This window comes from Scomber japonicus, chromosome 9 (assembly GCF_027409825.1).
Source record: "Scomber japonicus isolate fScoJap1 chromosome 9, fScoJap1.pri, whole genome shotgun sequence".
In the NCBI taxonomy this organism is placed as follows: domain Eukaryota; kingdom Metazoa; phylum Chordata; class Actinopteri; order Scombriformes; family Scombridae; genus Scomber; species Scomber japonicus.
In genome coordinates this window covers 23,078,474-23,096,646 of record NC_070586.1, presented here as the reverse complement: position 1 = coordinate 23,096,646, position 18,173 = coordinate 23,078,474, and the positions used below count along the sequence as shown (strand labels likewise).

Genomic DNA, 18,173 nt, shown 5'->3' with positions numbered 1-18,173 from the left:
TGATGATGGCAAGAAAAGTGAATTAGTGATGAATCACCCTCATGCCTGAATCACACATCAGTAATAGCCTAAATTTAGACATGATGCATGATGATACAGAAAAATAGAAATGCATGGCAAAAACAGCATATTGTCAATATTTTAGAGACCTCTCCCCCCAAATCATGTTTTCAGGAGAGCTCATGTCTTATTAAGAGGAGCCACAATCCCCCTGCCTCTTTAGTAGGCTAGTTCACTCCCTGGCTGAATTGTACCGAAATCTTACAAATGAATATGAATTGATATTCATTTACCTTTTGTATGCATGTATGTTTGGTTAAGAAACCCCCATGCATGCTGTTGTTGATGCTGCAGCTAGAAACTCTCTCTGCAAAACACCCTACACTGCTCAACTTGAAACGTCAGCACGTCTCTACGTGCCCTACTGAAGTTGAGATTCTGATGTTGCCTTCACTTGCCCCTCGGAATCTACATAACCTGGACTATAGACTCCCGGTCAACACCTGGTCTACGCCATATCTCGTAAGACTGCAATTCAATTGTTTTGTTATTTTTTATTTATATAGCTTGAAATGATAATGGCACGATTTGTAACATATTAGATGGATCGTGGCAATAGTAATGACATGTTAGTGGCTGCTAATCATCTTAAAAAGTCACAGATACACCTGCTGTAGTGACAAAATAATGAGGAGAGCTCGTCTCAGATATAAATCTTATTGTTAAAATTTGGTAAATAATCTAGGCATCGTCCTAATCGTATTTAAGGCCACTTTGTCTGGACTACTCATGCAGTTTTCTGGAAATACCCACATTTATTTCACCATGAAGGCAACAGTTATTTTACGTATGTGGTGGTCTTGCTGAGCGACCGATGAAGAAAACATAGGGGATACTGTTATCACAGCTGAGATGATGCCAACCTTTCCGCAGACAGTGGGACTGGACGAAGCCAGGTGCCTTACTCATTTATGGCGTCAGTCTGCTGTATTTGAACGATGTACGCAGCTGCTTCTGCATCCCACTGTTACTTTGTGGTGAGAAGGCACGAATTCAGCCAGACACCCGAGTTGATGGAAATGACACCGCACTGCTCCAAATTCATCCGCTTGAGCGAAGGAGGATAGCCCGACAGGCGGACACATCCTCGTGTTTTGGTGTTTTTAAACACAACAACAACAACAACAACAACAAACGTTTCACCGCCCTGCATCCATCCGACTCCCACACAGCCAGGCAGTAACGTCGTATTTGTGTCTCATCACTTTGCAGAGATGTCCTTCACAATGGAGGATAATTTGGAGTCGGGGTGGGTGGCTGTGCGCCCTAATGCGTTTGAGGAAAAGGAAAAGCATAAATTTGTTTTTATCGTCGCGTGGAATGAGGTGGAGGGTAAATTTGCCATCACGTGTCATAACAGGACGGTGCAGAGGAGAAGCTTTGGCAGCAGGGAGGCAACCAGTCAGGATGGGGACAAAACAAAATGGCCCGGAAGTCCCTGCAGGGATAAAGTGTCCAAAGGAGCCTGCAGGGAGGCCAAAAACAGGTCACCTTCCATGACAGCATCAAAACAAAGTCCTGTTAAAACTGTGATCAAATCTGCGCCATCCCCCGTCAGTCCTGACACAGAGGTGTTGAGGTCACCAAAAGAGGACCAGTTGTCCCCTTCACTGGACAGCTTGGACCTGGAGGAGCTGGACAGTCTATGCAGGGAGGACTGCAGCTGGGCAGGGCTTTTTTCCTTTCAGGACCTTCGAGCGATCCACCAGCAGCTGTGCTCGGTGAATTCGGACCTGGGACCCTGCCTCCCGGTCTTTCCGGAGGAACCAGCCGGGATGTGGACGGTGCTGTTCGGTCCGGCTGAGGTGTCAGGGAGCGAAATGGATGAGCTGTGTTACAGTTTACAGGTGTACATGGGCCACGCGCTCGATACTTGTGGCTGGAAGATCCTGTCGCAGGTGTTGTTCACAGAAAACGACGACCCGGATGAGTACTACGAGAGCCTGAGCGAGCTGAAGCAGTCTGGGCACGAGGAAGCGCTCAACCGTGCCACAAAACATCTGCAGGAGGTGAGAGTGTGACCCTATGACCTCAATCTGAGCCTGCGTTTAATCATTGCACATCTGGACAACTGCAGCATCGCGGTTTGGCTGTGCGTTAACACAGTGGTTCTCAAACCTTCTCACATCAAAGACCCCTAAACTGACCCAAATTAGACCATAGACCCCCATTTGAACAGATTTTTGCTTTTACTTGTCTTATTACAGAAAGTGTATGAAACCCATGAACAAAATTGTCACCCATTCTGTCATTGTGTTATTTATGGAATGAATTATAGAGAACATAAATAATTCCCCTTTTTGCGGGGACCACCTGAAACCCCCCTCAGGACACTGGGGATCTCTGAACCCCACTTTGAGAACCACTGAGTTACCAAATTGTTTGTGAGAAAGTATTGTGCACTAGCAATTAATCTGAGGTAGACAGTCTTTATTTATCTCATCAGTTTACATTTCATACTGATATTTATGGTTTATACAAGAAAAGTAGCATAAAACACTTCATATTTTTTATTTGGTGAGTTTTAATAATAGTTAAGGTTAAACTTAAATGGTACATACTTTTATTCATCAGACAAAGTTTTGGGTAAACTAAATGTAGATGTGTTGGCCATCTTCCATTCTGTCAGGAAACTGCATGAACATTTCAGTGGCCACGCAAGTTAAGATTAGGTGACGTTAATATAGTGGCTACATACCTTAGGTACCTAAATTACCTAAAGCTTTAAAAGAACCATAAATAAGCTATAAATCATAAATCCTCTTGGCAGGCTGAAGAAGTCATACAGCAAATTTGAAGCTATGAGAGAAGTATCTTTACATTTTTAAAGGAAGCTGGAGGGATTGATAACACTGCTCAGCTAGTAAGAGATGAGGAATTTATAAAAGTATGTTGTACCTGTAAGTATGTTCCTCATGGAGTCGTATGCAGCTGCTTGCATACCTGAGAGAGTCAAGTGCACACATGCTTAAGACTTGGGTAACAAACTATTTAAATTTTCAACAACATTGAGCCACTTAATAACAGATGATACATATCATATTTCTTTCTCTGTCTCTTTTGTTCTTACATTTCATCCTGTCTGTCTCTTGGTGTAGGATGATGTGAGATCACATGCCTGACGATTTTTTTTCTTATCCATGTATCAGTAAAGAATTGCTGATGAATGTCAAATACACACCATAAATAATTACAACTGTCATACTCAGATGTGAGTCTCATGCAGAACATTTATTTATGGATGGAAAAAAGTTGTAGTTATAATATTAACAAACATTTCTGGGAAACACTTCTGTGTATGTAATATATAGCTAGCACTGATTTGTATCTCAAGTCTTGACCCAGACTGACAAACAGTGAAGACAGGATCCGAACACACTCCAGGCCTCCTCTTCTTACACACCAGCAGGAGTGAGTTATTGATTAACTGCTTTTAATATAAACAGACATTATATTGATACTCACTGCCTCTAAACTGGTCCTACTAATCAATGGCATAAATGCAGCCTTGACATATGAAGCCAGATAGTGAAAGAGGTCCTGTGAGTGAGAGAGTAGGTGGAGGAGAGCGTTAAACAGAAGAGTTTACTGTCATTAGCGTTGCAGCATTACTCCTGGCTGTTACTGCATGTGGATGATGGATCAAAATTCAAGCTTCCCTGTATTTATGGAACAAATATGTTTCAAATGCATGCAGTATTGACCAAGAAAAGGCCATTTTGGTGTAGCCATTTCTTTAAAACCAATATATTAACTGTGAATGCTGCTTTTTTTAACATCCTACATCCCACTGCATGACCTGAATCCCCTCATAATTTCCAAGTAATCTAAAAGCTATAAACAGTCACATTAAATAACATTTGCCTGAGTTGTTGTTTTATATCCACAGGTCACATTAGAGTTATTTCTTATTTGTGCTTATACAGTATGTGCGTATTATTACTGTCACTGCCAAAGTAAGAAAGAGTTAAGAGTTAGGGGGTAGATTTGTTTATATGATTTTCTGGCAAAGGCGCTTCCTCTCTGCTCTACTTTTGGCAGTGAAACAAGGCCATGAGTAGCACAGGCGAATCAACCACATGTCATTCCACCCAGTCAGTCCCACACCCACTCTATCCACACACTTCAGAAGTACACACACAGCACATAAAAAAAGATAGAAGACCAGACACAGGAAGCTGTGCTGTACTGCCCTTCCTGAGTGAAAAAAAACAGATCTAATAGCAGAGCCATCGTTGTCAGAGAATTTCTGCCAACCAACCAGAGCTAATCTGCTTCAGTTGTTTCCATAAGTGACAGTCGCTGTCTGGGATTTCTAGTTTGCTTGAAGAAATATTCATCCTGCTGATGGAAGAGGTGTGCCGATCTTATTTGGCTCTTTACCACAGCTCTTCTGTCTGCAGTGACAATGCTCTGCTGTTCATTCAAACACACTTGCAGTTTGTTGTAAAGTAGGATACACACACACACACACACACACACACACACATAGAGAGGGACTCTGTCCTATTGATCCTCCCACTCCATTTGAGGGCTGAGTTAATGGCTATTTCAGTGCTAGCTTGATTGTTCAGTCTGGCAAAAATGTGTGTGTATTGATCTTGTTCCCAGCAGCTGAAATGACTCTGCTCATTCAGCCTCTGCCTGCATGCTCAGAGACTGCACTCCTATAGTCCTATTATTTACAATTACACAATACATCCTTTTAGTTTCATAGCAAGGTGCAGCTTTTCATACGATGCCAAATGACAATATAAGATGTTCTTCTGTATGCTTTACTGTGACTGGTTAACTTGACTTTCTGACACTGCTGTGACACTATGCTTATCTTTGATGCTGACAGCTAGCAAGAAGATGTTATCCACATTTCTTATACAACAGTCAGCAGACAGCTGGAAAGATATTAAGTGTGTTTGCATGTTACCCTATAGCCACTCTGTCTTCCTCTTGCTCAGTGTGCAGGTTTCTCATTTGTGTGTATCAGAGGCTTCAATCGATGTTTACATTTCTTTTAATCACGGTGCTTCCAGCTATCTGGCTGTTCTGTGAGGACTTATTTGAATCCCCCTTCTCTCCTTCTACATTTGATGTGGATAATTGCATATTCCAAGTCTCCATGTTATTCTGATTTCTGTGTACATGATGCAGCTGATGGAGAAGCACAAGACGGTGGACAGCATGGTGGAGCTGTTGGAACTGTATGAGAAGGAGGACCAGGCCTATGGAGGCTTGCTGGAGGCCTCCACACAGCTGTACCAGTACCTGCTGCAACCCTTCAGAGACATGAGGGAACTAGCTATGCTACGCAGACAGCAGATCAAGGTAATCATTTGCCACTTTCAGTGAAAATTCATGTGTGCTCAAACATCAAAAGAGGCATCTCTTCAGAAGATGGAGGTCTCCTCCATGTTTTTTTTGTGATTTGTCCCTTTGAAACTAGGTTCTTCAAGACAGTTTGGGAACATGTCTGTTTACTCAGTAATTTCAAAAGAGATCTCTCTTTGGCACTTTACCAAGCCTCTTCAACTTTTTGAGTCAACATGCTGACACTAACAAGTATTCAGTATACACACACATACTGTAGATGATAAGTGGATTTCAGTAATGAAAACATTTGTAATACACATCATACACATGCAAGTAGGAGAAAGTGACAAACATTGGTGTTTTTGTTATGGAAGTTCAACTTTTTTGTCATGGACCATGTGAAGCATGTAGGGTTTTTTCTGAGTCCAGGAGTTAGTCAGACACTATGCTTAACTAGCATACATGGGAAGCTGGCCAGCATGCAGATGAGTCTATTGATTCAGTGATGTATTTCTGTATTTCCCTACAGGACTGATCATTAAACACAATGGATTTTCACAGGAAGTTCTCATGCCTCTTAAAATAGGGTCGGCTCTGCATGTGTATGTTTACTGTGATGTATCATGCAAAATGAATCCCCCTTTTTTTTCTCATGAGATACTTTATGTTTGAAACACCAATGGGTGGTTGATGATATGTGTCTAATTTCAGCGAAAAGAGGGAGGCTGATGAATGGATAGATGATTGTAGGGCTTTGTTCAGTCATTGCAGTGCTGATGGCACATTTAGCTCAGTGACAAAGACAGCACATCAGTAAAAGAAATCACATGAACACATATATATATATGTATACACACGCACGTACACACACACACACACACACACACACAAAGCAACACAAAAAGCTTTTCTCAATCTTGGAATAGTAGCCATAGATCTCCAATTTCCTGCAGTCTTTACTGCAGGAACAGGTTTATGCTGACACACCAGGATTTGTAGGCATGCAGCAGAAATGGAAAGATCGAGAGTGTAGTTAGAGCCCTTTCAGATTTAGGTGAGTGTTGCTTTGGGGAGGTGAGAAGCTCCAGGAATGTAAGCTATTTGATTAAGCGTTTATTTTTCACAGTATTACAAATCTTGTAACAACGGCAAAATAATTGAATTTCTTTCCAATTAAATTATATTACGTTTCGTTTATAAAATGTTTTTCTGTAAAGTTACTCATAACTAAACCTGCCCAATATTAGATGGGAGTAAAGACTACAATATTTTGTTCTGCATAGCAGTTCAGCAGAAGTACAGGTATAAAGTAGCATGAAATGGAAATACTCAAGCAAAGGTCAAGTAAATCAAATGTGTACATACAGAACTTGAGTGTGTGTTCATTTATTGACTTTCCACAATCGGATGACAGAATATACAAACCAACCTAACCTAACAGATGAAAACTCCTTTGAATATCTCAGTTCATTAAATAGCATTTTGTGCCGGCAGGAGTATGTAAAATACTTGGAACTCTCATTTTCCTCTCTGAGCAGGAAACTATTCTCAACTTTGACCTTCTAGCTTAACAGTGGGTCAAAGTGTCAGCTGTGTTAGTTTTAACGTCAGTTCATTCGTTCATGGCTTAGTTGTTTCACAGCTCTATCCTCCTTTGTCACCGTGTAGTAAATTAAGTTTGCTCGGAAACATGTTAGCACAAGTAAACCCTGAGAGGCTTTGCCAGAGAGGATGAGAAAAGCTACAGGTCCCACCGAGATTTGAACTCGGATCGCTGGATTCAGAGTCCAGAGTGCTAACCATTACACCATGGAACCTCCTACCAACATTTTGAAGGGAGAGAGGTTCTTAAAATGGACTTCCGGGTCTATTTATAGTCTGCAGCTTTCTCAAACTATTTTTCCCTTTTCATTTTCTTAGTTGTGAGTTTATTTGCTTTTCTCTGTTACTTTTAGCTAGTTACAAATTCACTTGAAAATTAAATTATTTTTTATCTTGGAAATTATCCAATGATAATAATTAAACACAATACAATAATACAAAAATGCCTTAACCTTCTAATCAACTGTAATGCATATTAATAGCTGTTCAATGAACTCTTTTATATTTTAGGAAGTTTGGCAAGTGGCAAGACTGGAAGGGTTGAACGGATAATATATTTGTACTTTCCATGTAACAGTGGCACATAATGTATGTATCGAAGAGAAGTGTCCATTGTTATCTGTCAACGATTTGTCATTTTGACAACAAGTTAACAACAATATATGACTTTCGTCTTATATATATTGTTTGGTTTGACTAACAGGAAACAAGCTGTAGGCCAGTGAAAATGAGGAGCCTTTACTCTGAGGAACTTCAGTATATGGTGTGGTGAAGTATAGAAATTCATGTATTGTACCATATTTATCACATGAGGGCGAACCTTTTCAATATGTAGCTTCATTCTCAAAATGTGTGACCCAGTGTTTACTGCCTTCATCCTTCATACTGTTAACTGTAAGGCCTACAGCTTATATACCCACAGGTGATCTCCTGCGTTTTATACTCAAAGTAGAACTATTTGAAATTGAATGGGGCTTTAAAGATACAAAAGAAATTTCATATGAATAATATTATGTTACAGGTGAGTGGACAAATACACATAAATACCCTATATGTCACTTATGAATGATCTTTTCAATATTACTGACAGGTGTTATGAATAATGTAGATGACATTTTGTGTTTTTCATGGTGACCAGTTAGTTTTTGATAAGGAAAATCCTTGTTGAAAAGATTGTTGGACTCAGAGTGTCAAACATGACACCACAGAACTACTTTACTCTGATACTCTTGTATTGTTGTGCTTTGCTACTTTTTCAGTCTTTTTCCAAATCCACTTGAAAATTAACAATGTGAAATGAAGAGAGAGGAAAGGCCACAGTGAAAAGTATGGCCGTAATATACGCCATATGAGCCAATCATTGTGTTAGATTTTTTCACTGTGTAACTTCATGCGCTTGTAATAAATGGACTCTCTACTTTTTTGTCAGTGTGGAGAGAATCTCCTTATGTAGTTGGACTGTTGTTTTTGGCTCAGACACCCAACACCAACCTTTCAAAGGCCTTGATTTAAGAACCCAAACCCTCTGACTATTTTAAACAATATACTTTCTCAACATCAACATGTTAGCATTGACATTGCGAGCCTGTTACCATACTGATTGTAGCATTTAGCTCAAAGCACCACTGTGCTAAACTACATCCTCACAGAGCAGCTAGACTAGCAATAAACTCTTAAAGTCTTGAAGGTTTTCATTTTTACAAGGTTGCTCCACTAAATGATACTGTAACACAAATGATTGGAATTAAAACCCAGAGGTGTAAAATTACACTATGCATAGGAATGCAGAAAAATCAAAGATAAAAATAAGCACTGGTATCCTGACATCATCGAATTGCAGTGGTACATTATACTGGTGCACTGCTGAGTTGTGCAGTATCAACAGAGGTGCAGTGAGGTGACGTCGGGTCAGACAGGAATGTAACTCTACCCTATGCTGCTTACTTTCCTTCTTTGTTCTGTTGTCTGTTTTCCTCTTATCATTTTTTCCCCCAGATTTGTATCATTCATGAAATATAGTTCATCTGTCTTGGCTCTATTAGAATTAGTAAAGTCATGATACATTATACTGTAGTTTGCTGTTATGGAAAAAAGATTGACAAATTCAAAGAGGGAGTCTATAATGCTGATAATGATTACAGTAAAGAACATCATAACAAAAATGAAAATAGTTTTATATTCTTTGCAATCTCTGTTTGCTGTGTTCGGTCTAAATGGTCATTACGCTTTTGTCAGCATGTTGAAAATGTAGTTGTTGTTGACCTAACACTGACACTGACATTTAATTCAATAAATATTGAAAGTGTGTGCATGTGTGTTAGAGTGTACACATGATAACCTTTACTGTGTACTGCAACTGCCAGTGCTTCATGTGGTAATGTAGCTCCCTCTCCAGGCTCTTCTGAATTTGCCTCTGACAGTGTGTTACTAATATCATCAGTGAGACTGCATTGGCTCTACTTTGCACACAGGAGCTAGTAAAACCCTTTTCGTGGCCTTGCTCGGGCCTTGTTCTTCCCATTCAGCTGACTTTTCAGGATCTGTCTTGGTTCTATGGTTAACATCACTGACTTTGGCACAGGAGATCAGTTGTTTGATTCCCGGTGAGGGTGGGGTAACAAATATCCAGCGTGGACCCTTGGATAAGGTCTGTGATGAGTGAAACCGCAGCTGTCCAAGATGCAAGTCAGATGTTGAGGAACCAGGGTAATCTGATAAGAAATTAGCTACTGGAATGAATGCAGAGGAAATGGAAATGTTGCAATGCTACTATACAAGTCACTCCAGTGAGAGGGGTAACACGCTGAGCTTGTGGAATATATGGACACTTCGAAACCCACCATCTAAACTAACAAAGATATAACATGAGATTCCGAGATTGGGTATCAAGCCCCAAAGCCTTACAACATAGGAATAGGAATGTTTTTTGTCAAATACCAGCTTTATTTAAATAGCAGAACTCTTTTTAAATGCGCATTTTCATGTTCTTTCAAAACTGGCAATAGTTTGAAGTAAGATATCACCAATGGCACCACACAGGCTCAACTTTGAGTGACTTTAATAATTAGTTATATGAATCAACTTTGAGCCTGTCTTTCTAGGTCAGAGTAACCAGGAATAAAATTTAAAAAATAATTTTATTTATCTTTAGAATAACAGAATACAGCTCTACTGTGCCCACTTCACTGCTCTGACAAATCACCACATATCAATCATGCTATCAAGTGGTATTTACATATTTACAAAGAGACATGATTAAGACATGAGCATGTTATAGAGAAACTTGTCACATTGTGTCATAAAATGTAATTAAGAAAGTCTGTCGGGGGGGGTAGACATGCAGCGAAGGACCTCCAGCCAGAACTCAAACTGGGGTCGGCTGCGCATGTGGCCTGTGCTCTAACCGCTCAACCACCTGCGTGCCCTCTTTCTAGCATTTTCTATCACTTTGGATCAAGCCCTTGTTATCCCATGATCCTCAGGTCCAACTTTCAATATCCACATACTTAAGCATATCTATCTCTTAGATCTTTGGACTATATTTTTCTCAGGATAAATCTTTGTCATCGTCCCTAATTGCTGCTATTGTGGCGTTCATGATACTTTATTGTACCAATAAATTATCAAATATTGTCCTCTTTCAACAGATCTCTCTGGAGAATGACTATTTGGGCCCAAGGCGGATTGATGCTCTAAAAAAGGAGGACTCCGACTGGCAGAAGAAAGCTCAGGAGGCAGTCCTCAACATCCAGGAGTTTACTGTAAAATACTTTGAGATCACTGCCAGAGCTCAGAAAGGTACAGTGTGCTGTGACTGTCACTGTCAGTGTCAAGTCAATAAAACAGCAGTGGAATGACTCTATTAGACACACACATACACATACACACCCAGCGAACTGGCCTGCTATTGACCTGTGTGTGGTTTTGAAAGCCAAGGCTAATGTGATTTGGTATTAATGAGGCAGTGTAGACAGCCGTGCTTTGACAGAGATGGTGAAACAAGGACACCCTATTGATCAGATAGTTGTCCACCACTGATTGGTCCATTTATTATCTGGCACTTCAGCATCAAAAATAAATGAGTGGCGTTATATGCAAACTGGAATAGGAGATGTTGTAATGTCCAAATGTGGCCAATAGATGTCTCCCTGCTTCAACTTTATTGTAAGAATGCTTTTCTCCTGTGAGTCCTTACTCATCACATTCAAAGAAAATAAATTGTGGGTGACATGCAAACTCACTGTACCAGAAGAGTAATTGTTTGATTGTGTTGGTGACACACATTCACATGAGCACCAGTCACTCTCAACTGTGAAGTTTCACTCAGCTGTGTGAATGTTTCCCTTTTGTTTGTGCGTGTGTCTGCAGGAGTGTATGAACGTATGAAGGTGGATCAACGTAAGTTTGGGAAGGCTTCATGGACAACAGCGGTGGAGCGCATGGAGAGACTCCGCTACTCTGTCGCCAAGGAAACCCTGCAGCTCCAGAGAGCTAGGGAGATCTGTCTGGAACAGAGGAAACACACACTTCGAGATGAGGTGTGATCTTAACACACAACACTAAATCATACTCCTAACATGTACACACAGATGTAAACACACACTGTGTCTCAAACACACAGTTGTTCTGTGACTTTTGTTTCTTGTCCTATCCCATCAGATGCAGAGCCTGTGTAGCAGTGAGGATGCAATGGCCCTCTTAGACCACATGGAGTCAAAGTACTATGAGCTCCAGCTCCAACTGTATGACATCCAGGCTGAGATCCTACAGTGTGAAGAGCTTCTTCTCACTGCTCAACTAGACAGCATCCGCAGACAGATGACAGGTATGACTTAAATTTAAGCAGAATTTCAAATATTAGTGTAGCTACTCGCTGACAAAGTTTTGAGATGATATGCATCATCTAGTTTTTAGGTGGGTCTAGACAAGACACTGCATTTCACAAACTATTCAATACTGAGGACTGAGCATAAACGTGTTGCAAGACAGTCAAAATATAGTATTATCATTGCTGTGTTTGTTGAACACATGCAAGATATGGACACGTATGTACTGTCACATGTCTTCATATTAGTGTCTATGTGCTTGTACTTGTGTTTTCAGAGCGTCAGGATGAGGTGGTGTACTATGACACCTTTGAAAGTGCAGATGATATAACAGAGGACGATACTACAGAGAGGGAAGAGCTGCGCAAACTTCAGGTCAGCGCTCGACAGCTGGAGGCACGAAGGGGGCGCATCACTGCCAAGCGCTCCTATCTGAGGAACAAGAGGGTGTGTACACCTTACACGCACTTATTTTCATTCTTGAGGTGTATCCTGGATTCTGCTTACCATTAGAGCATATTTATTCAGGGTGTAAAACGGTCAGTTTATTTTGTACTATGATTTATTGGAATTTATATCAAGCATAAAGTGACCCTCAAAACCTTTCTGTTTAGCTTTCCTGCCACATATGTTATCAAGAAACATCTAAAAATATAGATTGTTATTCAAGTGAAAGCCTCTCCGACCCCCTTGTTGTTAATCATTGTTCAAAAAATGTCCCCTGACTGGGTTGGACACAAGGAGAAAAGAATCAGAGGACAGTTTCCATTGTTTATTATTGTTAGCAGTATGGATGATACCGTATGGATCAGTGTGTTGATGTGTTTTCTCTCCCGTCCTTCGGCAGGAGATCTGTGTATCAAACCACACTCAGAAGCAGCAGAAACGTCAAACCATCCAGAAAGACTCCGAATTGTACCAGGTCTTACATGTTGATGCTTTCTTTAATTTTCTTATAATAATGTGACTGTATACCTGTAAAGCATACAGTCAGTCTTTTCCTCTACACCTCATCATTTTCTAGCTGAAAAATGAAGAAGAGGAAGATGAAGAGAGGAAGAATAGCAGAGTTAGTCAAGAGAGACAGAGAACTCTGGACAGACTACGCACTTTCAAACAAGTATGTGTCTTCTTATTAACTGTAAATATCAGGGCATATTTCCCTTTTTACCACTGATTGACTTCTGTGTCTCTGTGTGTCTTTTCCCAGCGGTACCCAGGTCAGGTGATTCTGAAGTCTACTCGACTACGTGTAGCCCACACAAGAAGGAGAGAGCGAGGGAGGATTATGGAAATGGGTGGTGGGAGCGAGAGACAGGAGCGTGTGGACACTGTTTGTGTTCAGACGCAGGGCCAGCCTCTGTGTCTCAGTACCAGTGTGCAGACAGACCCCAGCCCCAGCTCCACACTCACCACTCAGCCCATTACAGCCTTCACAGCATCACTTCCACCGCTGCCAGTGCCCAGCCCTGCAGACTCAACCTGCTCTCCCTGCTCCCTGTCCTCACTGCTGGCATCACCCATGTCCCCTCCTCCTCCACCTCCCCCTCCTCCTCCCCTCCCATCAAAGGAGCAGTTGTCTCCCTCCGGTAGCCCAGGCCGCCTGGGGCAGAAGGCTGAGGAAAAGAGTGCAGCAGACGAGCTCTGTCTCTCCCCACTCGGCCCATTCATCCCTCGCTTCTTTGACAGCAGCCAACTGGAGAGTGCACGGAAAAAGCTGAGGAAGATTCCAGAGTTTGAGGCCCAGAGTAGAAGAGGTACTGGGACCATTTAGCACCATAGTAGTTTCTCAGGTCTCAATCAGGGTAGCTTACATCAGCAAATCACAGCCTGTCTTCTTTTTCTCCTTCTGTGTACAGTGAGCTCACCTATGGACGAGGTGCTGGCCTCCCTGAAGAGAGGCAGCTTTCACCTGAGAAAAGTCGACCAGCGGTCCCTGCTTCCTGCCAAGGGTGACGATGACCCCAACAGCATCTTAGCTCAGATCCGCAAGGGGGTCAAACTGAGGCAAGTCCCCCAGAAAGAGAAAACAGACCATGGAGAGTACCCAGCCTCCACTGACCCTCTGACCAGGAGCATCCATGAGGCTCTGCGTCGCATCAAAGAGGCCTCTCCAGACTCTGACTCAGATGACGATGGGCTGGCCGGCCCAGACTGGGAAAGCTAGGGGTTGAAGGGTCAAACACAACAAATAAAACACACAGGGATGTCTGCACCCTCTGCACACGCTGCACTGTAATGCACTGTGTGTGCTCTGCGCTATACTACACACACACACACACATACACACACACACACACACACACACACTCACACACAGTTACTCACTCGCACACAAGCAGACACAGCCCATTCACACATGTACCCAGTGACTTTACCAGGGCCTGAGTCATACTGAATATCACCAACTCACCAAATGCTCCAAAGGTCTATGGTCAACCTGTTCATCCGTTTTGTTTTTACGCACTGCATCGACCATCATGACAGACATTGTTGTTTATTTCTACTGTATGTTATTCTGGTTTTATTTCTATAATCAGACTGTAATGATGCCATGTTTATTTGTATTTTTCAATTGTACTGTCAAACAGCTCTGCACTGGCCCTGTGTGGCTACATTAACAGTCAGAAATCGCACATGCCACAGTTTTTATCAACACACTGCACTGACAGTTATATGTGAAAATGAAAACCTCATACAGAAATCTATGAGTGTTGTGAGGTGTGTGATCTTTTCTTCTCACTCCAAAGCATTAGAGCATGAGAAACTGTAACAACTGTAACAAATCTATGTAATGAGTATGGTTTGTAATTTAGGGTCATGCAGGAGATTGAAAACACATAAGATCCCACTGAGATTTGAACTGGGATCACTAGATTCACATTGTGGAGTGTTAACCATGAAACGTCACCTCCATCGACACCTTTAGCTCTCCTCTATTTTTATCAGTGTCCTATGACTGTGCTGCACAGCTGGTGTTGTCCTGTCACATGTAGGTACGGTGGTGTCAGACAATATAAGGACCGCTGCTTGTCTCATCTGACTGTAAATCCTTTAGTCTGTCATACAAGATTCATGCCCTTCCCCCCCTTGTCCTCCTACGCCCTTCACCTCCCCCAACTGTCACACCCTCAGTGGGTGAGGGAATATGTATCGACCCATCTGTTCAACAGCAGCATATTGCCAGGCTGGTGGGAGATATGAAGAGCCACGAATTAGGTTTATCATTTGGTGCCACATCTAACTAGTAGGATAGGGTCCTCAACAAGAGTTTCTGTAGTGAGGAGGTTAGTGTCAGCGCTCTTTGTAAAGTGTGGGTGGACTTGGTTGGTGGTTCCAGAGCTTCGTGTATGTGGGAAAGTCACGGCATAGCAGTGAGACCGGTCACGCTTGTTTTAATGATGGATGGTATGTGGGAGGTTAGATTCTCTCAGCGCTGCAGGGAGTCACTGTGGGCTGTGTAGCAGGCAGTTGTGATTGATGCCATTTCTCCTTCCATCTTATTCACTTTATCTCCTCTATTGCATCTTTTCTAATTTCTTTCTCTGCACTTAGTGGGCAGAAACACACAGTAGGAGGCCTGTTACTCACAGTGCTAGAAGTGAAAACACGCTCATGCACACATGGACTCACGCACACATGGACTCACGCACTGAACTCACAGGCAACATGTGCAGAAATATTAGTGGCAAAGTGAGTCTAAAGCCTCAACTTCTAAGTCTTTTTTGTCATAAATAGTTTCAGTGCTTTTACGACAGTACAAATTCTGAATCACTTTATCTGTACAGTAACAACTAGTTATTTGTTTTTTTATCACTTGTGAAACATGGTATCTCTAGTAGTTGAGTAAGATTAAAGGTACTGAACAACATGTAGAATTGAACCTGGAGAAGTGTGGAGTACACAGGACAGTATGAGAGGACCAGTGGGATGCTTGATAGCACAGGAAATCACACAAACATACATGTTGACATGAAGCAAAAAGATGTGGATTCATAAACTAAGCTCTGACTGGAACCGCTTCAGCATGAACTGTCAGTGCTTTTTCTTCTCTTATGCTTGCATTGAGAGCCTGTTGCAAAAGAATGCCTAATCACAAATTAATCATGAAACAGACACTAATGTAGAAAGAACGGGCAGTAAAGTATACGTAACTTTGTACAGCTTGAAAATAGCTCAGTGCTAAAAAGAGTTTATTTTCCCAGCTGTTCAAATCTGAGGCACTTTTACATGTCTTCTATGACTGTCAGCACAATGTTCTTCCATGGTACCTTCTTCATGTAGCATGATTTAAAGTTTTTCAAAAGATCTTAGTACTAAGGTTCACGTTGCTCCACTAAACAATCACCAACAAGGTGCTCAAAACTTCTGGGAAACACCTTTGCTACGAACAAACTGACTGACATGAGAAACACTGTCATCTGTTTTACATTGACCTTTATCTATAAATAACACAGCTTGTTTGTCAGCTATAAGATTTGTAATTTGCATCATATTTCATTGCTTTGTGTTTTATCCAGTTTCTTCTTAAGCATTTCCAGCCAAACCGTTTTGTGATGTATTTGCTTCTGAACATTTCCTATATGTAGACCTGTTATCCACACAGGCTGACTATGTGACCCTCTGTCTGAATAAGCCACAGTCAGTCACTTGAGAAGTGCAATATCAATATAAAGAAATACACAAATACAAAAATTATGAATCTAGTTAAATGTGATGATTTCAGACTGATCAATGGCTGAGCGATGAACTTATTAAAATGCTGCAGTTGTTTTCACACACGTGTGGACACACTGTCCCAACGATACCTTTTTGCCTTTAATCCTACCATTTTGACTTCTTCAATTTTTTTTTAAATTGACCTTTCCCCTGCATTTGAATAAAATCTTGTGAAGCAAATTATGAGATTGTCTGTTTTACTGATGAATGTTTGAGGTTAATAGAGAGCTTTAAACAGGTGATTTGCACACACTGAATTCTGTCATCACTGTATTTAAATATAAAACAGCACATTTCTCATTTCTCAGAGGTGTGTTCTCAGCCTTGGAGGGCTGTCTTTGTTTGAATTCAACAAAGGGTTTAGTTTGGTTGAAGCACCAACAGATGTGTCTCCTGATCTTTTTCACCAGCATTTGGTAAATCCCTTCACCTGCAAACACACACATCTCACCAGTCTACAAACATCATTAGCCTGAGGTACCTCTTTAATGTCATGAGTTCAAAATTACTTTAAATAGTCAAAAATATTGCCAGTCTTCTCATACCTCTAAATACAATAATAATACCTACATTAAATACCATAAGTTACAAAACAGGAGAATGAAAAGCTTCTTATCCACTACTGTACAAAGGCATTCATTAACAATAGCATTAATATTAAGGTATTCCATCTCTATCATTCGACTGTCAAAGTTAAACCAGAACCCTTTACATAGGTCTTATTCCAGTGTATTAACCTGTGTAACTAACTACAGACAATATGTTAGATACAGAATTATGCTGTGCTAGTACTTAATGCAAATCTCTTGATATATAATATAGTTACAATAGTGTAATAACACAGTGCAAACAAGGTGCTCGATTGTAATGTAAGATAAGAACTTAAAGGTTGCAGCATCTCATGTAAGGACAAAGATTTTTAAGAAATTTAGTGACTTTGATTTCAAAGGCAGAGATTTGAAGATGCAGCCTTGGATCAGGACTGGAGCTGCTTTATAAGAATACATTTCAGTACAGTGTGTGTTTACATTGTGTTGTTACGCATTTTGAATATATATTGAAGAGGTTTTCATTGTTTTCTTACAAACTATATACTCTATAATGACTATGCAGTACTTTTCCAGGGGTTAATACACAACAATAAGCCAGTACAGGGTGTTACTGCATTTGAGTTATCCTCCCTTTCATTTACAATGCTGTTATGAGTAGAAAGTTGTCTTATACAGTTCTATAATTATATCACCAGTATTATATCCTGTGTAAAAAAGAGTAGAAACTGAGTACAGTTCTGTATTCACCCGTGAGGAGTGAAAATCTGCGGCCAGTTTCACTGAGAGTGGAGTTTTACGACACGTAGATGACACTCTATAAGCCCTTCGCGATGCACTACTTTGACCAGACAGGGCTGCCACACAGGTTCGCGGTCAACAGTAGTACACTTTCTGCCAGACAGGGGAGATCGGCTGAGTTGCATTTGACATATCTGCATGAGTCCACTGAGTAGAGTACCTGATAGATAGAGTTAGATAGAGGTGTCGTATAGAGCCTGTCTGGTATTGCTCAGTGTGTGTGTGTGTATGTGTGTGTATGTGTGTGTGTAGGCCTTGATGTCCAAAAACATGGGAGTTCTCTCACAGCACAAATTACACACACATATTA

The 18,173-nt window shown here is 41.1% G+C and overlaps 1 protein-coding gene and 1 non-coding gene across 2 annotated transcripts; one reads left to right on the top strand and one right to left on the bottom strand.

Annotated features, from left to right (window-relative positions):
- The first annotated feature begins 833 nt into the window (after window positions 1-833).
- LOC128365073 (junction-mediating and -regulatory protein-like) lies at window positions 834-16,662 on the top strand. Its single transcript, XM_053325699.1, has 10 exons — window positions 834-2,069; window positions 5,209-5,382; window positions 10,617-10,767; window positions 11,338-11,507; window positions 11,629-11,794; window positions 12,073-12,242; window positions 12,643-12,717; window positions 12,820-12,915; window positions 13,006-13,552; window positions 13,655-16,662. Exons 1-10 carry the CDS (start codon window positions 1,275-1,277, stop codon window positions 13,960-13,962), a joined length of 2,652 nt encoding a protein of 883 aa, XP_053181674.1. The 5' UTR covers window positions 834-1,274; the 3' UTR covers window positions 13,963-16,662.
- Window positions 7,113-7,184, bottom strand: trnaq-cug (transfer RNA glutamine (anticodon CUG)). Its single transcript has one exon. It is a non-coding gene; the product is annotated as a tRNA-Gln (tRNA).
- Window positions 16,663-18,173: the final 1,511 nt, after the last annotated feature.